At 51.1% G+C, this 21095-nt stretch overlaps 1 protein-coding gene across 1 annotated transcript; it reads left to right on the top strand.

The window, feature by feature from the left end:
- The first annotated feature begins 72 nt into the window (after nucleotides 1-72).
- SEC61A1 (SEC61 translocon subunit alpha 1) lies at nucleotides 73-16794 on the top strand. Its single transcript, XM_019430994.2, has 12 exons — nucleotides 73-244; nucleotides 505-572; nucleotides 3539-3604; nucleotides 3694-3772; nucleotides 4733-4864; nucleotides 6562-6671; nucleotides 6967-7120; nucleotides 10706-10866; nucleotides 12108-12305; nucleotides 12578-12769; nucleotides 13159-13235; nucleotides 14683-16794. The coding sequence occupies exons 1-12, from the start codon at nucleotides 238-240 to the stop codon at nucleotides 14867-14869; spliced, it is 1431 nt and encodes a 476-aa protein (XP_019286539.1). The 5' UTR covers nucleotides 73-237; the 3' UTR covers nucleotides 14870-16794.
- The last annotated feature ends 4301 nt before the right edge of the window (nucleotides 16795-21095 follow it).

Below are 21095 nucleotides of genomic sequence, written 5' to 3'. Positions count from 1 at the left end.
ATTGTGGTCTTGGCGGAGGCGGTGCGGCGCCACGGCGCGTGGCAGGAAGCGGAAGCGGCCTGCGACCCGCCCCCGGCCCCGCCCCGCGCCGCGCCGCGCCGCTCGCCGCGGTGCTAGCACTGACGTGTCTCTCGGCGAAGGTGCTGCGCTCCGTAGCGGGCTGGGCCGCGGGCAGTGTCACCTCACTCGGAGCGGAGCGGAGCAGAAGCGGGACCCGGAGCCTGAACAGCCGCCACCATGGCGAGTGAGTCCCTCGGGGCAGCCGCGGCAAAGCCGGGAAGGATCAGATCGCCCTTCCCCTCACCGGTCCGGGCGAGCGCCCACCCACCGGGCCCTCCCGGGTCCCCTCAGAACGAGGCCCGCGTCCCCTGGCCCCCTCGGTGGTCTCCGCGCGCGGTCTGCTACCCTAGTCCCTGCTACAACTCGTGCTGGGCGGAAGGCTTCCCCAGGGAGCGCAGGAGGTTTTTACGTGCCCTAACTCTGCTTTTGTTTCTCCCATCAAAGTCAAATTTCTGGAAGTCATCAAGCCCTTCTGTGTCATCCTGCCGGAAATTCAGAAGCCAGAGAGGAAGGTAAGTTCCCCGTATCGCCGTCAAAGAAGGTTTCGTGAAACTGGGCGCTTGAAGTTTACAGTACAATTAAAAATGGCTTCAACACGCCAGATGGAAACTCTGTCTCCTGTTCCTTCCTCCTGGAGTGTAGTTGTGTGTACTCCTGAGCTTTGTCGAAAGGTGACCGGGTTGTGTGGGAGTTTGCACCGAAATCAAGTCGTGCTTTATTTGGAGCATCTCTAGGGAACAAAGCCTTCGGTTTGCTCTGTCCCAAAAAGGGATCTCGGCTGTGAATGTATAAGGCCTCAAAAGCCTCAGGATACTCGGACTGGGTTACCCACCCTTCCTTCTTCACCTCCACCAGGAGCACTTTATGGTTGGTGTTTTCCTAGGAGAAGATCTTAGTATGCATGTGCTAAAAGAGGCCAAGAGCGGTCGCTTTTCCCCGTATAGATGAGTTTGTATGTAGACTGTCACAGTATTGAGGGGGGAAGAAGGCGTTTTGGGAACCCTACTTTTTACGGCAGACACGTTAAAGATAAAATGTGGAGAAGATAAAAATGTAGACCCTTTATCAGAATTTCTGCTCCTGCACAGCGACAGCCCAGGATAGCGAGTGTGGCCACTGTTAGTAAAGCTGCTAAACAATGAGAAAGTTTTATTTAGATTCTTGCATTGAAAAGAATGAATAGTGAAATATTTTTGTTTTTAGATTCTTTTCAGACTGTTGCTCATGCATTCACGTGTACGTGTGTGTAATTGACAGCAGCGTGGACACTTACTCTTGGAGTCACCTTTTTTTTTTTCTTAACTTACAATCATTTTGTATAAGAATGCTCCATATGCGTGCTGCCTTCAGGGGGCAGAATGTAAAGGTGTCCCCTCCACCCCACCCTCCTGGCCAGGTAGAAAGGGTATGGCTCTGGAGGCCGACAAGCTTCGGACCTACCCTTCACAAACCTCTTAAAAGCTGTCCATCCTTGGCCTTGTGACTAAGTGTGGTAGATGGAGCAGTGGAAATACGTGCAGGGAGTAGCAGTGGCTCAGGAAGGATTAACGGTGGAAGATGTGGTTTCTGATGGTGGTTTTAGTGGAAGAATAGAAGTTTTTTTGAGGAGAGGAGAAGGAATTCCAGGCATAAGGAATATATGGTGTGCAAAGACCAGGAAGACGAGCAGGTGGGAGGGTGTTAGCTATAGATCCGCATTGCTAGAACATAAAAGATGGTGGGGAGCAGTGGAAGGGCCAGATGATTAGAAACTTGCTCTGGAAGTAGGTAGAGAGGAGAGTGGTCTAGAGGCTTTTGCAATAGAGGGTGTGTGAGGTGGGCTAGGAGACAAGGTTTCAAGAGACTATTTCAGTGGTCAAGTAGATAGGACTGGGATAAGTGCTTTTGAAGTTTTGCTGTTGAATTTGGCTGCGTCCAGGAGAGGAGACTTGGTTATTAAGAAATGAGGAGTCGGGGCGCCTGGGTGGCTCAGTCGGTTAAGCTCTGACTTTGGCTTAGGTCATGATCTCACGGTCCGTGAGTTCGAGCCCCGCGTCGGGCTCTGTGCTGACAGCTCAGAACCTGGAGCCTGTTTCAGATTCTGTGTCTCCCTCTCTCTGACCCTCCCCCGTTCATGCTCTGTCTCTCTCTGTCTCAAAAAAATAAATAAACATTAAAAAATAAAATAAAAAAAAAATGAGGAGTCTTCTAAAAATTATCTACTCTTTTTTTCCCTTAAAGAATCATTTCAGTACAAGTATGTTGCGTTCCTAGTTAGCCTGAAGGGATGTTGCCTTCCCTTGGCCTAATTTCTTGGTGCAGCGAGGTGCCAGGTGGGCAGGGGAGCATTCTCAGGAGGAAGAAGGGTTCTGGGAATTCAGCTCAGCTTCATGTGGAGTGTGAGACACTGTATGCCCATCACCTTTGTGCTGCGACCTCGTTGGGGCCTGCCAAAAGGGGTAGTCCGGGAAGACCGCAGCTTCTGTTCAGACCAGAAAGCCAGACTCTGACTCGGAGCTCGCTTAGGCTTGACTTCTCTTCCCCTCCGGTTGAAAAGTAGGTTTTCAGAACACGATTCTGTTCACTTAACACTGTTGCTCGCAAAGTATTTTCCCTATCAGAATCCTCAGCTCACACAATAGTTATGGTGTTTTTCAAACCCTTTGAAACCTTTCTTGCAGTATAGGCAGCAAGTACTAGGGATGGCAGTTGTAGAGGCAGAACACCTGGAAAAGCTACCACTACTTACTACTAGAGGGACCTTGGGGTGGCGGGTTCTAAACTCTTTAATGATACTTACAAGTTATCTATGAAATGATTCCTAATAGTCACCTGTCCTACCTGTGTACCCAAGGAAATGTGAAAAAGTCTTAAATAGGTGCCATTAGTAGGCAGTGAGTAGGTTAGAGGTGTCTTCCCCCCCAGTATTGTTTATTACACTGTTTTACCCTTAATTCATAGCAAATACACTGTTGAACGATCACAAATTGCAAATTAGTTACCTACAGAATTGCAAGATTTTATCAATTACAAAAGCTTTTCGAATGAGAATTGAATATTCACTGGTTGTAAGGGCGAGTCTGGTTTCGAAATCCCTTTCTGGAATCCCTTTCTGTCGCAACAGTCTTTGATCTTGGGTCTAATCCTATAGTGTCAATGCTGGTGGTTAAGAGCACGGGTTTTGCACTCAAACTCACTTCAGCTGTGGGATTTGGGACAAATTAGCTTTCCTAAGACTCCGTTTTCTCATACGATAAAGACGATAATGCCATGTGGTAAGAGGATCAAATGAGATAGTACATCCGAAGGTCTCTGAATAAGTGTCTTGTACGTAGAAAGCATGCAGTACACGTGCTTATGTTTTATGTTTGGCACGTAGTTTGGAGTGTTCAGCGCTCACTTGTCTGGTGAACCAAGAAAGGGGTCCGAGTAGAGGTCGCGTCTATTAATTTGCTTATGAAAATACCTTCGTGCCTGAATTCATCTTCTTCCATTACAGATTCAGTTTAAGGAGAAAGTGCTGTGGACCGCAATCACCCTCTTTATCTTCTTAGTATGCTGCCAGGTAAGCACAGCTCACGTCCCAGAATTGGAGTGGGGATGAGAGCAGGCTGGGGCTAAGTGTGCTGACTCCTTCTCTCCGCTTGTTTCCAGATTCCCCTGTTCGGAATCATGTCTTCAGATTCAGCTGACCCTTTCTATTGGATGAGAGTGATTCTGGCCTCTAACAGAGGTAGGACCCTGGCCACCTGCACTTCCCTGCAGTGTAGACCTGCCTGGCCTCCCTCAGTTAAATGACAGGCTTTGGCTTTATGCGGAATTCAGAGGGCGTTGGGGAAGAATGTTGGCGTGCTGTGCTGAATAGCCTTACCAAATGCCAAATTCCGCACCGAGGCCTAACGTCACATTCGGAATTGTATTTGAATGCAACACAAAACCTGTACTAACAAGATTAGTCTAGGTCGTAGAGGATAAAAAAGCATGGAAGAACTAGAATGTGTTTTAAACAGCTGAAATGGCGACATTTGTACCAGTCTTTCTCCTGTTTTGATAACATTCTTTGGACTATGTCATTTATTTCCCGCAACATTTTTTTTCGTATGTATAGGTTACATGTATGTGTCAAAGAAAATACGTAACGGTGTTTTGTGTACTTGAACCCATTACCTATGGGGGGAGGATTTTGAACACTTATGTTGATACTGCTTTTGATTAACTCATTTTTTAAATATAGTTCAAATTAAGTTCCAATCCCTTGAAAGCGTAGCTCATTTTAGCATAATGGAAGTAGACGTTTATTCCCATCTAGATACAGTGGTACAGACCTTCTTTCCAAACTCTAGAAATTATTTGAATGTTATCCTGTTTTTATTAACTGATGAAGAGACGAACCTTTCTTATCTCTGTAAAGCCAGAATGAATCTGTTTATGGTGAATTCAAATGCATTCATCTGTTTAAATGCCACGTGACTTCCTAAACAGAATAAGATGTTGCCTGACAGACTGAATGGAATGAATTGAATCACACTTTCATCATTGATATTGGGGGATTATTCTCGAAATTCACTGACGCTAGCAAACTGAAACACATTGTATACGGTGTTCACAGTCGAATTTTGTTCATTCAGTTATTAATAATTGGTTGCTTTTCCAAGCTCATACTGTCTGTATTTTGCCTCCCCTTTCCTTCAAGGCACATTGATGGAGCTGGGTATCTCTCCCATTGTCACCTCCGGCCTCATCATGCAGCTCTTGGCTGGTGCCAAAATAATTGAAGTCGGTGACACCCCAAAAGACCGAGCTCTCTTCAATGGAGCCCAAAAGTGTAAGTGAGGTTTTGGGTAATGTTCAGATGTCTGTAGTTGGGAATTCAAATTTTCTATAAACAGGTTTACCAAAAAAAAAAAAAAAAACAGGTATTTTTGTACGAGGTAACCTCCTTGGCCCACCACCTTGTTAGGCTTTGTTAGTGAGAGAGAGCACTTGGATGGGTGGGATGAGGCAGGGGAAAGCAATGTCACAGGCCCCAGACACCATGTGATCAAGTGGAAGGAGTGGGGCTTGGAGGTCTCACTCTTCCTTACCACTTACCACTTCGAAGGAGATACTTCAGAGCTGTTGTAAGAATTCAGTTGAACAGTGTGTGTAAAACCTCTCTCAGTGCCTGGCACACAGTAGTTATTCTACAAGTGTTGTTTTCCTTCTTCTGGGAGTTTGAAAGGATTGAACTTAGGGGAAAAGGATCCTCTCATTCCAACTCTGCTATTTCCTAGCTCTGTGGCCTCGCACAAAGTTAGGTGACAGCTCTGAAGTCTCAGTTTTTTCATCTGTAAAAGTAAGGAGAATATTGGTATTTGCTTTATGGCAAATAACGTGTTACTAGTAACAGTGAGTGGGCCTCAGAATTAACCACATTCAGCCTCTGAAGTGTAATGTGTTAACTAGGAAACGACGTTTACAGTTTCCTCTGCAGCCGTATTTTCTTCCACACCAGCATGTTTTACAGATCTTAAGTTAGGAGGGTAAGTGACTGAACAAGAAAGACTAAGCCAATTCAGACATATCAGTTTCAGACACAAATCAGGATTGAAAAGGATATACATAAATATTTTTCAAAAGTACAAACCAGCTGTTTTCTCTTCAGTCTTGGACAATTTTTTGAAATTTTTCTGTCTTAAGACTTCAGTTTTATTAGGCACTTTTAAAAAAGTCCAATGGAAACTATATCTGATAGGTACTTTGAAATAAAATTGTATTTTATGTGCAAACTAAGCAGAAAAGGGAAATTGAGTCCCAAACCCATTTGGTTTTGTGGAACCAATAAAAACGAATGGATTCCATTGTGCCTAACAATGGAGTGTCATGAGGTACAAGAAACAAACACGTCTGCATACAAAAAGAAAAGTGTCTTAGGCCAGAAGACCTTTGTGGCAGAGGAAACCGGTAACTAAATTGATGGCACTGTGAAGTTTTTCCTTAAAAAACACATGAACTACAAACTGGGAAGGGGTCACTTTATCCCAGAGTTAATATTCAGTGTTTTGGACTCAGACCCAGATGAGCCTGGAGAGGGCCCGGGCATGGACTTCAGTTAAGGAGCTCTCCCAAGCCCCAGCGACCTACCCTGAGTTTGGGTGCTTCAGGTCAGCACCATCATCAAATCAGGTGTCTCTGGATGACACCTAATTCCAGACACCCTGATTCCCCGACACCTTTTTATCAAGAACTAGATTTGTCACGTTTCAACTTTTTCTCCTGCCCTCACTGAAAGGAAAGTGAATTTAGGAGAAGCTGAAATTGATGAGCCTGCGTGCTTTTGTTAGAAGGCATTTGAATTACCTTGTGCTTTGGCCATGGGGCTGTTGAGTGTTTCCTGGACCAATCTCCGTGCAGGCATTATCCATATTCTTCCTCTCCACCTTCGTCTTTTGCTGTGCCTGGCACAGAGTTGGTGTTTAGTAACTGTTCTCTCCTGGACCATGCAATGTCCCACTTTGAACACCGTTTTCTTTTCATTTCCAGTATTCGGCATGATCATTACTATCGGCCAGTCCATCGTGTATGTGATGACAGGAATGTACGGAGACCCTTCTGAGATGGGTGCTGGAATCTGCCTGTTAATCACCATCCAGGTAATTGCTACTCTGACATATGCTCCCTTTTGAGTAGTCCCTCACACGCACTTAGACTTCCCACGTGACAAATCTGAGGCATGCCTAAAATAAGCAGGAGAGGAAGCCGGAGCCCCTGTGTTGGCCTTTCTGAGTTCGCCAGAGGAAGGCTGTACTCTCCGAGGCCTACTCTGCCTTTAGCATTTATATCGGGGAAGGTCGTTACTGCAGAAGGAGAGAACTATGCCCATGAAGAACAGAAGTGCATAGTCTGTTTGGGTTTTTAATTTTTTTTTTCTTTTTTTAATTTTCACAGCTCTTTGTTGCTGGCTTAATTGTCTTACTTTTGGATGAACTTCTGCAAAAAGGGTACGGCCTGGGCTCCGGGATTTCCCTCTTCATTGCCACTAACATCTGCGAGACCATTGTGTGGAAGGCGTTCAGCCCCACCACTGTGAACACCGGCCGAGGTAAGGGTCCTGGCCTTCTCTGGGGATGGGGTTCAGTAAAAAGTACCAATGTGCGCAAAGCAGGAAACAGTAGTCCCCCTCCTTCCAAGGAAAAATTTTCGGTTTTATACATCTCTTCTGATTTTTCTCTGTGGATCTGCAGAGTTGTTTTCGTTGGTTTGGTTTGCTTTGGTTTGGTTTAGAGTAACTTCTATCTGTAGAAATTTTTAAACACAGATAGGTTTGTGCTCATAAACATACGTAATTTGCCTTTTTCATGTGAGCGTTTCATGGACATTTGCCATGCTGGAATAAATAGCTCTGGCTCATTTTCCTTAGCACAGTATGGACTTGTGTTGCGAGGCTAAAGCAACACTTGTCATAACCAGTTTTTTTCTGATGGGCACTGAGGTTGTTTCCAGTTCCACTGTTGTTACAGCACATCCACACACATTCATCTTGACGTATCTTGGTAGTTGCTCACAGCGAATACGTTTTTAAAAATGAAATTACTGCACTTGGTCATGCAAAGGGCAGTTTTGTGAGAGAGGTCTGAACTTGGAGCTCACCGGGGTTTAAATCCTGGCTGTTGCCGGTAGTAGTAAGTGGCCATGGGTGCCAGGATTAAGTGAGAAATAACATGAACTCAGGGATATGTAGCTCAAAGTAGGTGCATACCGCATGTTGGTGTTCCACGTTATACCTATAAGGAAGGGAAATCTTGTTACAGGCAGTGTTTTTAACAAAACTTTCTAAACATTTAGGGAAGTATGACTTACTAGAAAAGGAAAATCAAGTTTTTTTCGTCACTAAATACGCTGTTCACTCGGAAGAGTCCCATGAGAAGTCAATATTCATGCATATTTGAGTATTTTTCTTTGAACTGACTGCTGGAAACAGTCCCTGGCCTCCAGAGACCACATGGTCTCGTTTGTGAGACTGAAAGTAGGTCCCTGCACAAATGAGGGCCACTTGCATCCCATAGATCACAAGGAAAAGAGTGTAACTGGACATAGGAAATGTCAGAAGGGCCTCAGAGAGGAGTGGACTTGATTCCTCCCTGGGCACTTCCTGGAATTTTAGGAAATTCAGGGCAGATTAGGAGAAGCTGGAAGGTGGGAAGGAGGTCAGGGTTTTTCAGGAATGGGTGTGAAAAGGCAGGACGGTGAAGGGATAGTAGAAGCCACCAGCCAGGGCTTTCTGGCCACTGTGCCACCCTCTATTCAGGAGCAGGCCATGAGGCACTGAGAGTTGGGGTGTGGAAGGAATGATTCACCCTGGACTGGGGGAGATGAGCAGAGAGCAAAGCCAGGCAGCTAATCAGTCCTTCAGCTTTGATGAGCCAACCTGTCGTAGAAAACATTGAGCGAGGGCACGAGGAGAACAGCGTGTAAGAGGTGGGACAATGGAGGTTCTTTCGAGGGTGACTGAAAATTGTGAAGCAAAGTCAGGTTTGTTTCTGGTTTTAAAATAAAAGTGTCATGCTGTCAGCTGGTAGTTTTGGGACCGAGCTGGAGAGACGATGCAGCCAGGAAGGGTCACTCCACAGCCACGTGTGTGGGCGGTGAGTGTCACCGTGGGAGCCATGGGGTGAAGGGAACAGGAGAGGGGGTTCATGAGGACTGGACCCTGGAGGAGGGCACAGGTCACAGAGGTCACAGGACTGAGAAGGCAGCATGGCAGCACATCTGAAGCTCTGTTGGGCACATGGAAATAGGTTACTTATTGTGACCCTCTCAGGTCTGGGAGAATAGCCATTCCGTGGGCAAGTGGGGACAGCACAAATGGGATTAGCAGGGACCATGCAGGTACGAAACTGCCTGTGCCCTTGAAGTGACACTTCGCCCTTGGAAACCCGGTCTTGTTCCCAGAGATTCAGCAGGTAACGAATTTTGAGAAATGATTGTATTAAAAATTAGGAGAACTACAGCTTAACCCTAGCATCACCCTTCACTGAAAAAGTATTGGCCAGGCATCTGTTAAGGACCAGGCGCTGTTCTAGGCACTGGGAATATGAAGGGAGCCGAGTACTGTGTAGGTTAGGTGTTGGGACAGGTACCTTGGGGAAAAACAAGGCAGAGGAAAAAGATGAAATGCCAGGAAGGTTGTCGCAGGGTTAGTCTGGGTGATCAAGAAGATTCCCCCACCCCCACCATGTCCATCCTCCCAACCCTCCGTTGGAACAAAGTCCTTTAGAGGGGAGGGAGCCCCGTGACTGTGGGGGAAGAATGTCCCATGTGGAGGGAACGAGCAGCTACAAAGGCCCTAAGGTGAGAATGTAGCCGGTGTTCCAGGTCAGCTGGCGCAGAATGAACAAGGGGGAGAGGAGTCAGAGTTGAGATCAGAGGTGTGGGGGTGGGGCAGTGTTGACAGAGGGCAGAGGGTGTTCCCCCTTCCTGGGCAGCTGGGGTGTCCTCTGTGAAGTAAGCGCTTGTCCTGGCTCCAGCTTTAAGATCCCTGAACTCTGTGCCCTAGGAAGATGGGCCAGTCACATGACTGAGGACGGCATCATAAGGTGAGGGGAGGAATTCCTGACAGTTGGGAACAAGTGTTGCTTCCATAGAAGCCACATCCAGAAGAGGTCAGTAGTGATGCCCATTAGATGGTTGACCTAAAGTGTCGTCTCAGAACGGTCCAGGAGAAGCCAGAGGGAGACGTGACGTGTGGCACCAGTCACCACGCGTCAGAAACGAGCAAACGCTGTCGCAGCACAGGACCAAGGCGCACCACATGCCACTGTTCCCAGTACCCGCTACCGGTCCTCGGAGACCGTGGCCTGGATGTGGCACTAGCTTTGTGCATGAGTGCCAGACGTCTGTCACAGGATAGTTAGACTGTCCTGGGTCAGCAGTGGTCAGTCACAGTAATGCAATGCTCCCGTTTCTGGCGTTAGCTTTTGTGTGTTCAGTTTATGTAAATTTCCTGAAAACGTATACACTCCTAGGCCCTGCTGCTGCCCCGTGCACCCAGGCCCTCTCACTTGCCCCTGTGCTGCCTGCTGCTCAGGTCAGGTGCCCACGCTTGCTCTTTTCCTTCGGTGTCTGGGTAAGCTCAGTCTGCCTCGGGGCCTTGGTTTCTTGGCCCTGTGACCGGGCTGCCTCCTTCCACACCCTCTCAGGGTAAGGCGTGAACTCGGATTCGGATCCGCCGTGTGGTAGGCACACGTGTGGTCCTTTCCGCTCAGCTGTCCGTGTAGGGAGCAGAGTCCGAGCCCCGCCTTGTCAGGGCCAGCCTGCTCCTTGTGCTGCCTGGGCGTCTCCAGGAGGAGGATCTGACAGCTGGGAGGCCACTCTGCAGTGGAGACCGCTGCAGCGGGAGTTCAGCAGACCCTGCCGGTGTGATTTTGTAATCGATCATCATGCCAGGCATCTGGTAGCCATTGACTCCTATATGTCGAAGATTTGAGATCAGTTAAGTCAAAAAGTAGAATGGCCCATTTCTGCAGGTTACAGAATGAGAGAGGTGTGAGAGAACTCTCTCCCTGTGGTTATAGGAGCAGGCACTGCGAATGGTAGGGCTTACTCTTTCTGGCTACCAAGATCCTCAGAGCCAAATTTAGTTGGTGGTTTGTTTCTTTACCACATGCGTCCTCTCCTTCGCCAACAGGAATGGAATTCGAAGGTGCCATCATCGCACTGTTCCATCTGCTGGCCACACGCACTGACAAGGTCCGAGCCCTTCGAGAGGCCTTCTACCGCCAGAATCTCCCCAACCTCATGAATCTGATCGCCACCATCTTTGTCTTCGCAGTGGTGATCTACTTCCAGGTGCGTCCAGATCCGGCCATGGCGAGTTTTGATGGACTGCATTTAAGTTTCAGAGCGCCTTGGTGTGCGTGTCCCCCATCCTCACCCCGGGGTGGCGCACATCCCATTACGACGCACTGAAATGAGATGGCATTTGAAGGGCACGCATTCCATGCGAGCGGCACAGGTTCCTCCCACTGAGTCAGAACTTGACTGCGCTAAACACAGTTTAGGCAGAACGTTCCTGAAATCGTGTTCCCTTGGGTCGGGCCTGTCAGCAGACAGAGAAGATCTATCTTTAAGTTCTTAGTTCAGGGGAAATGAGAAGTAACCAAGCTCTAAAACCTCGTCTGTGTGTTACCCGAAGGTTGTGTAGTAATTGCAGGCAGTAGCCTCATCTTGGAAAAGGCCTTCCTCTTACCTTCCAAATTATCAGTCTGTGTCACATGCGTCTGCACGAGGGACTTGAACTGCTGTTTCCTGTTCTGGGGTCAGATTAATCTTTTTATTGTTTGATTGGCTGCTTTGTATTCTGGTATTTATTGATAAGGAGGGACAACAGTTGAGGAAGCAGTCGAAAGGGTATTTAAACCAGGCAAATGCTTTTTCTGAGGGCTTAACAGTTCTGGTCCTTCAGCTGAGACTTAGAAGCCTCGTTACTAACAAGTGCACTTATTGGGGGCTTGGCAACTACTTGACTTGGAGCGTGAACATTTTATTTGAAATCGTATGTATTCTGAGCCCTGTTCTAGGCACTGGGAGTTTGTGAAAACAAAAGGAAAGAAACCCTTTCTCTTCTCAGGGGTTTTAGAGGGAGAGGCTGAATTCCTAGAAGAGCTTAGCTTTTCTGTTTATGATCAGAAATGTCCTAAAAGGCTGTTGTGGGGAGTGAGGCAGAGGCCGTGGTGGCCACAGAAAGCACAGGCGAGGGAGGCGCCCCCGGGACTCAGGCGCACGTCTCTCCGGATTCTCTCTGAATCCTGCAGAGAGGTGAATGTGACGTGCTGGACTTTGGTTTTTGACAAAAGTGGGATAATTTCACTCTGCTGGGGTTTGGTGCGTGTTTACGCCAGTGTTTCTAGGAACCTTCTGTTCAGGTGTCCCCAGGTGGGGAGGCGGGTTAGGCAGGACCACAAGAGCCCCGGAACCCATGCTCTGGGCCGGCTCTCTCGAGGCTGTCCCCGGCTGCGCCATGCCGGGCCATCCTGGGCAACCGGCCGGATGAGGCTCTGAGGGCCATTTCGCTCCATTTGGCTCTTCAGGGCTTCCGCGTGGACCTGCCCATCAAGTCGGCCCGGTACCGAGGCCAGTACAACACGTACCCTATCAAGCTCTTCTACACCTCCAACATCCCCATCATCCTGCAGTCCGCCCTGGTGTCCAACCTGTACGTCATCTCCCAGATGCTGTCCGCCCGCTTCAGTGGCAACCTGCTGGTCAGCCTCCTGGGCACTTGGTCTGTAAGTACAGCTGCTCGAAGCAGTCTGTGTCAGTGCTGTGGCAAGTGGCAGTGTGTGCGTCCATGTGTCTTGCTCTTGACCAAATATGTCACCCAGAGGTTTTTCCTAATCGTGCCTTTTACAAATTCAGCGCGTTAAATTTTCTTGTCCGTGCGTGAACCGCACTGCGGGCACTTGAGCAAAACTGCCTTCCGTCTGCTCGGAACTATTTGTGTCTTGATGCTAAGGTATGACAAGGTGGCACCCATAGGTTTTCCGCATATTCTTTCCAGGATACTTCTTCCGGGGGTCCCGCACGTGCTTATCCGGTTGGTGGCCTGTGCTATTACCTGTCCCCTCCAGAGTCTTTCGGCTCCGTGCTAGAAGACCCCGTCCATGCCGTGGTGTACATAGTGTTCATGCTCGGCTCGTGTGCGTTCTTCTCCAAAACTTGGATTGAGGTCTCGGGCTCCTCCGCCAAAGATGTGAGTAGAAGTTACAGTAGGGTGCTGGACAAGCGGTTAAATGGGGGAGCAGTGGCCGTCACCCCTTAGTGGCATACAGAGACTCCACTCCTCACCTCTTCCTGAGAGAGTGGCCTGTGAATGCCCACACACCCCTCGTCCTATTGCGGGGCAATTGTGAAGCGTTGATGGCCAGAGATAAAGCCCAAAAGTAAATGAGCACTCGGTTTGGGAAGCTGGAGCCAAACTGTGGGACTCGCCTTAGCAGCAGGTGTCAGAGTTACCCGTGTGAGCGCTGAGGGGGGTGGAAACGGAAAGCGGTGAGGGCCGAGTGCCGCCAGAAGACCGCTGCCTTCCCTTCAATTTCAAGTTTAGGGTTTAACGTTGTCTCTTTGGTGGGCGTCACGCAGGTTGCAAAGCAGCTAAAGGAGCAGCAGATGGTGATGAGGGGCCACCGAGAGACTTCCATGGTCCATGAGCTCAATCGGTGAGTACTGGCCCCAGGTCCCCAGACTTTGTGTTTGTGGTTTCCTTACACACTCAGCATCCTGATCGGGCTTAGGGACTTCGGGTTTATTAACTCTTACCCTTGGGTAACGGGATAGGAAAGACCCCTGCGTCTGTAACTGTGAGCTTGCCAGCTGCTGGGGACCGGAAATAGAAAAAGTAAGTGCATGTAGCCCCTCTCCTCGGAGAAGGAGCCACCAGGGAGCAAGGCAGCGGCACACGGCCCCACTGTCACAGGACGGTGAGCTGGCCACTGGGGCACGGGGACCCCACTTATGCTCTGAGTGCAGATGAGGGCCAAGGTGGAGGTGAGGCTAACAAGGCCGCGCAGGGAAGGGGCAGCGCCCCGGGTCCCTTCAGGAAGCTCAGCGCTGGAGGCAGACCCACCAGAGGGAGGTGAGGCTGACTGAGAGGCCACTGTGGGAGTTTGGGTGAGCATGGCGGCGCGGGGTCCCGAGTGCCGCAGGGACTTGGGGACATGGAGGAGAGACTGGCTGCAGCGCTTGGTAACCAGCTGCAGGAGGAGGGTGTGGGGGTTCGGGGTCGGAGAAAGCCCCAGGCTGGCCCCTTAGGGTGCTTACGCATCACCGTGCTGTCCGCACCCCGTCTTCATAGACAGGCGGTTACAGTGTGAGCTGTCTCTGGGGGCTGCATGGGTGTCTCAAGCTTTTCAAGCCATTAGCCTCTGTTGTGAGTTCTTCTTCCAATGCCTCTGGGAAGCAGCCGTGCACAGTACACGAATGAAGGAGGCTGTGTTCCTGGAAAACTGTTCACAGAATGAGGTGGCCGACAAGGTTTGTCCTGTGGCCCGTAGCTTGCTCACCTCACCTAAAGGAAGCAACCACAGGGGAAGCCAGTGCTGCAAGTTTTGGATTGTTTCCAGATCTCTAGCAGGGCAGTTTTAAGAATTCTCTGAGCCCTCTGCATTGATGTCACTGTTCAGTCATAATAGGTTGCAAGCTACGTGGGAAATTTTAAATTTTCTAGCGGCCACCTGAAAAAAGTAAGAATATACCTGAAACTAATAAAATGTCGTATGTAGACTATATCTTAAGAAGAAACTGGTGAAATGAAATTTCATAGTATATTTTATTTAATCCAGTTATGTCCAGAATATCATTCTTTAACTTGGAGTTAACATAAGAAAGAGCATATTGAGATTTTACGTTCTTGTCTTCAAAACCTCACGTGAGGCCTTTACCATCTCGATCTGGACTAGTCCCGTTTCACGAGCCATACACGGCACTCACTGGACAGCACAGCCCCAGTCTAGACCAACAAGCCGTGACGTAGGTGAAGGTTCAAGGAGGTAGTGGAGTAGCCTGTAAGGAGTCAGGGTCTTGAATCAGAGGTGGGCGTGTCAGATGGCCCAGCCGGGGGACTCTGCATGGTGCCACGTGGCTGACCGGCCCCCCCCTGCTCCCCAGGTACATCCCCACTGCCGCAGCCTTCGGCGGGCTGTGCATCGGGGCCCTCTCCGTCCTGGCCGACTTCCTGGGCGCCATCGGGTCTGGAACCGGGATCTTGCTCGCGGTCACGATCATCTACCAGTACTTTGAAATCTTCGTGAAGGAGCAGAGCGAGGTCGGCAGCATGGGGGCCCTTCTGTTCTGAGCCCTGTCTCCCCGGACCAGGGAGAAGGGCCGTGCACGGAATTGTGGGGGAAGGGAACAGCGAGACCTCACCGTGGGGTGCTCATACAGGGAGTGCTGCTACGGCACCGGGACTTTTGTTTAATAATGGTTTTGAATTTCATATTCTTTCATTCCACTTTGTAAAGTGCTAGAATTTTTCCAGTTTGAAATTTTGCTTTTTATTCTGGCATTGGCAGAAAGAACGGTAGAACTGAGGTTTTATTGAGCTGACTGCCAGAGGTGGGGGTGGTAAGTGACCGTCCCCAAGTGTCCATGTAACTTTTGTTGTAACCTTTGCACCTGCTCAGTGCCGTAGGCGGCTGCAGTGGTCTGAGCTGTTCCCCCACCAAGGGAATGTCCTGTTGGTTAGAAGCACAAACCCTGTGGCAGTGTCTACGTCGTGGCCACAGGGCACGAGGCTGAGAGCAAATCATGTTTTCTGAAGGACTCACTAGTGAGTCCCTTTCACAATCAGGGGTGGGAATATCTGGCTTAAAACTGTTTTTCTGGAAGACACAATTGTCTTCCTTTTTTATAAGTAGTTTTTTAGGACCAAGCTTCTTCCAAAAGAAAGGGATGGATTTTCCAGAAGACGCTCTTGGGCCGTCTGTTAATTTTTCTGCATGTGCCTGTTGGCTCTTCTCATTGACTGTTCTAGTCGGGCTTTGAGGCTGAAAAGCACAGAGTCAGCTTGGCTCCACCATGTCTGTCTGTAGTCGGTTTGTGTCCCCTGATCGAGCGGGGCCAGGAGTCACCAGCTTTTATGGCGTTGTGGCTGACCCAAGCCAGGTGGACGTTGCATAGAGGTCCCTTGGAGTGATGTGTGTCTGTCCAGTCCTTCTGGTTGTCGCCGGACGGGCCTCCCGCTCACCCCTAGGGAGACGCACACAGACGTGGAAAGGCAGCAGCTTGGCTGTCGCAGCACCGCTGCCTTCCAGGCTGAGGACTTCCTATCATGTTTTTAGCACTTTTTTTATTGTGCCTGGGACCAAATGCATGTAAAGTAAGTGACTAGATGCCACCCGTCTCCTGTCGACTTCCATCAGGACCACCCAGCAGAGAGGAGGACTCGGGCCTCAGATCCATGATGAGATCCGGGTCAGAGGGCTTCGGGTTTTTTGGTGTTTGGGTTTGTTTTGTTTTGTTTTTTTGTAAGTGGCTCCAGTGTGTTTGGAATGAAAAGACTCACAATTATGTCTAAATTAAGTTCTGTTTGCAGTAACAGAGGACCTAGATTTTAGGAATTGGAACCTTTTCTGAGGCCTTTAGGAAGGCTCCTCAGGGGACAGGCTGTGCTTGGCAGCAGGGACAGTAGAGTCGGGCACCGCAACCCTGAGGGGTTCTCACCGGAAGAAGCCCCGGTTCTAAAAAGGGAGCACCTGGGGCCCTGCGGAAGGAGACGCCCCACCAGCAGCAGGCACACAGAGGCCTTCGAAGCACAGAGCCATGGTCACGACTCAGCAGAGGTGACAGGGCCGGCGCCCGTCTGAGTCGGAGTCCTAGGAGACCTCACTAGCAGCGCTAACCAGGAAACAAACCAACCGAGGGACAAAAAGCGACTTGCCTAAAGCCACCCAGCAAGCCAGCGGCAGAACCAGGATGGGCCCGGCAGGTCTGTCGACCCCCAGTCCAGGGCATACCACCATATCACACGTGGCCTTGTCAGACCCAGTCCTGAGCAGAGACTCAATGCCTCCCCGAGACGCACAGTCTGTGCGAGCCCGTGCGTGGCAACGCCGGGAGCGCCCGCCTCGTGGGTGGGGCCCCGCGGGGCTCGTACTCTGTGGTCCATGATCATGGTGGGTGGGGGCCGACCCCAGCTTCCAGGGGACTGTCACTGTGGACGCCGTAATGGCATAACTGAGTTAAGGTGAATAAGTGACAAATAAAGCCAACTTTTTACAAGCCACTTGGTCACGTTCTCTTGGTTTACAGTTCCCAGGAAGGCCGGCGAGAGAAGAGCTGGGTGCCCTTCGGGTGTGTGTGAGGTGTGGTTGAGTCCTGGTTTTGCACAGGGTGCCCCAGTCTCCACTAGACGGAAGTCCCTCCCCGGGCAGGTGTAGCCCCTGGGAAACGTGCTTCTCCTGGGGGTGTGTCAGCTGCACGCCCAGGGTTTTGGTGAAGAGAAACACGGGTGAAGTGCCGGGTCCTCCCAGAAGCGAGGGAGTAGACAGGTGTCACCCCTGTGAATGCAGCCCATCACGCCGTACCCATGCAGCGCCCTCCCGCCCTGTCCAGGCCAAGGGGTACCATTGCCCTAGGCTGTGACGGCAGACATCGCTATACATCCAGCTACTGATCAGCCGGACCTGTAGCTAAGCCAGGAGGGTCTCCACCCTGTCCTGGACCCCAGCATCACGCAGATGGCGAGGGCTGACATGATGACTGCTCCCCTGGGATGGGCGTGTGGAAGTCTTCCCGAGGGATTCCACCCTGAGGAGAATAGCGCATGTTCCCAGGGTGATGTGAGAGGAAAACTTCCCACTTGCCTGCCTGGTTTTGAAGCTGACAAGCTTCTGGACGGTGCCTCACCCCGGACCCTCTGCCACCACCACCGGCCTGGTGCTGCCTCAGTGACTCCCACGTGACCGGTGGGCAGGACCCTTTCTCCTTAGCTGAGCTCCAGCCTCAGTGTTCCAAGGACAACCTTAGACTTTGTCTTGGAAAACCGATTTCTGGGGCACCTGGGTGGCTCAGTCGGTTAAGTGTCCAACTCTCAATCCCAGCTCAGGTCTTAATCTTTGGGTCATGAGTTCAAGCCCCACACGGGGCTTCACGCTGGATGTGGAGCCTACTTAAAAAAAAAAAAAAACAACTTCTGATTTCTGAGATGGGCTTGGGCCAGGGCAGGATGTCCCTCTGGGACCCCTGGAAGGACAGGTGTTGGAGCCTGACCCTGCAGAAGCCCCCTGTCAGAGCTGGGCTGAGGCTGCGCCCAAGATGGGGTGTGTGGCCAACCTGCCCTGTGCTCCCTCCAGACTGCTGGCTGCCGGAACGGGCTGAGACCCCCGATGGGAGCCAGGCAAGCAGGTAGGGTCCCCGGCTGTGACGTCCAGAAACTCAAGTCAGAGAAGCTCCCACCCCCAGAGAGGCACTGCACCCTCTCTCGCTGCCTGGGCGATTTGGCTGGGCCTGTGACCAGACCGGCCTCAACCTGGGAGCCGAATAAGTGGAGCCCATGTTGGAGCAGCCGTGTATGTGGCTCGGGGTGCCAGGCTCTGCCTCAGCTCACGTGACACCAGGCGGGACCCTTGTGCCAGGAACTGTCCAGCAGCGCCTCCTTCTAACCGCCTGGTAACACCTTCTTTTCCCCATGAGGCTGGTGCTGTGCTAGCCCCCTTACACGTGATCTCATTCGCTGCCCCCCAACCTGGTCAAGGCCTGGGAGAGAAACAGTTTGTCCCCATTTGGTGCAGAAACTGAGCCCAGGGAAATAGAGTGTGACCCGAAGCCACACGGCCACTCTGTGGCAGAGCCGAGACTGAAAGCCCAAGGCGCCGTTCCTGCCCCAAGTTCCTGCTTGGCTGCTGGGCCTGCCCGCCTGTGGGTTCCTCTGCGAGGGGCATAGTTGGAACCAGGCATGGGGGGCTTCGGGAAACCTGCTGCGTTCCTGGGAGCTTTCCCCTGCTGGAAACCTGTGCGGACCCTACCCTTGGCTGGGCCAAGAAGCCCGTGTATAGTGGGGAAGACAGGTGAGCATCCTGTCTCTGCCCCAAGAGGATAGCCATTTCGTAGGGAAGAGCACAGCTTCCCGACATGAGGCCCCAGGGGTGGGCATGTGACCCCTGTCCAAGGCTCAGCAAAAGCCCTAGTACGAACTATCATATCCACCAGTACCTGGTTCTGGAGAGTCCCAGGAGTGCCCCCTGGTGGCGATGCCCACCTTGCCCCACTGCCCCAAACATTCTGGGACTTTCCATCACCCTGCTCCAGAACCTTTGGCCGGCACACGTCCACATCGCCCACTCCTTTCCATTTGAAGCACATTATCGAGCTCCCGGGGGTAAATGGGGCAGGGGTTGATTCTATGCTCAGAAAGCTCACACACCACCACCCCCCCACCCCCCCCCACCCCCAGTGACAGGTTCTGCAACATCTGCCTAGCTCCTGGGCTCTCCCCAGTTTCCCTCAGTTTTTGTCTGCCTGACAAACTCCTATTCATCCTTCAAAGCCCAGCTCAATGAAGCTAGAAACCTTGGAATGCCCATCGGAATGGGACTGGATAAATTACAGCCCCTCCCTCCCGTGGAACGGAACTAGGAGAAAAGTCTGTATATGGCCTTAGAGGAATCTCCAAGATGTGCCGTTGAGGGAGAAAAAAAAAAACCCTAGAAGCAGCAGTAGCATATGTCACTATTTGTATTCTAAAAGTCAGGGGTGGAGTGTCTGGGTGGCTCCGTTGGCTAAACGTCTGACTTCGGCTCAGGTCATGTCTCCAGGTTCGACAGTTTGAGCCCCGTAGAGTTTGAGCCTCTGCTGTCAGCCTGGATCCTCTGTTTCCCCCTCTCTGTCTCTCTGCCCCCTCCCACTTATGCTTGCTTGCTATCTCTCAAAAATAAACTTTTTTAAAGGTTGGGGGGGGGGGTTAAAAAACACACTGTGCATCAGGAACAGGTCTAGCTATTTCTCATGAATCTGCACCCAGCTGTTCCACTCCCGGGTATTTACGCAAGAGACATAAAAATCTATGTCTACACAAAGACTTTTATGCAAGAATGTCTGGGGCACCTGGCTGGCCCAGTCGGTAGAGCATGCGACTCTTGATCTCTGGGTTGTTAATTCAAGCATGTTAGGTGCAGAGACTACTTAAAAATAAAACAATCAGGGGAGCCTGGGTGGCTCAGTCTGTTCAGCATCTGACCTGGATTTCAGCTCAAGTCATGATCTCACTTTCGTGAAATCAAGCCCTGTGTCGGGCTCCATGCTGGACATGAAACCTGCTTGGGACTCTCCCCCTCTCTCTCCCTCTGCACCCCCCCCCCCGGTCCTGCTTTCTCACTCTCAAAAAAATACATGTATTTTAAAAAATAAAAAATAAAAAGACTATATACATCACATGCACGTTCTGTACTGCCATTCACTATTTTGTGAGAATATATTTGCTGAACATTGGAAAAGAGAATTAAAGGCAACTCTAACATTTTTTTTTTTTTTAAATGTTCATCACAGCTGATTCATAGTAGCTGAAATGTAAGATTGGGCCAAACAGCCAACGGCAGGTAGATGGACGAGGAAACAGTAGTACATTCATACAGTGTCATCTCCAGGAATCAAAAGAACAGTGATAGCACAGCCTGCACGAATCTGTTTGAAGCGGACTCAAAAGAGTCACAAGAGAATGCATCCACGCTTTTAAGTACTACCTCATTTTTAAGTCTGAGAGCAGGCAGAGATGATCTATGGTGAGAAAAACCAGAACAGCGTTGTTTTTCTCTAGCGTGTTGGAGTCGGCCTGGCCTCAGCCTCCATTGCAGGGAGCCTGCTTGGAGGCTCAGGGTCCGCTCTCATCTCCGACCCTAAGACCAGGTTTGGCCACGCCCCGCGGGCGGGGCGCTGGGAGCAGGGCGGGCGCACAGGAGGCAGGCGCTGTGCGCTTCTGACCGCGCGGGGGCGCTGTGGCTTCGCAGTCACGGGCTTCGCGCCGCGGTGGGGAGGCGGTCAAGACCCCCGGGAAGCGACAAGGGAGAGGGACTGGCACTGTCCTCGCAGTCGCTCGCCTCTGGGACACCGCCGCCCACCGGATAGGCCGCAGCCGGGCCCCTCGCCCTTCCCCTCGCCTCGCCCGCGCCGTGCTCAGCCACCCGGGCTTCCCGCCTACTACCCGCCTCTCCCCCTTCCCGGCCTGGGGCCGCTGCGCTGCCGTCGCTTCCTCTGGGAAGCCCTCCAGACGCCTGCCTGAGCACCTGACTTACGGCTTCTTTCTGTCAGTTTGTCAATGGGTGGGTAGGCTGGCGTCTGTCTCCGAGGCTCACCGTCCCAGGCAGCCTGGCTCTTTCCCCAGCAGAGGCCTGGGGACGGGTCACCTCGGTGGGCATCTGTGGACTTTGGCGCTGGCGGTCCGCAGGCTCTTCTCAGTCACCTGGTGTGGCACGGGCGGGGCAGACGGGGTGAACCCAGGACGCCGAGCTGAAGGCGGGTGTAGTGCAGGGGAGCGCGGTGATGCGTGCCCTACAGACGCAGGGCTGGAGAGAGGGCAGGGGCCAGGG

The sequence above is a fragment of the Panthera pardus genome, unplaced genomic scaffold, assembly GCF_024362965.1.
Source record: "Panthera pardus isolate Hobbes unplaced genomic scaffold, ASM2436296v1 HiC_scaffold_8, whole genome shotgun sequence".
NCBI lineage: Eukaryota > Metazoa > Chordata > Mammalia > Carnivora > Felidae > Panthera > Panthera pardus.
This window is presented reverse-complemented; position numbering and strand designations above follow the sequence as displayed.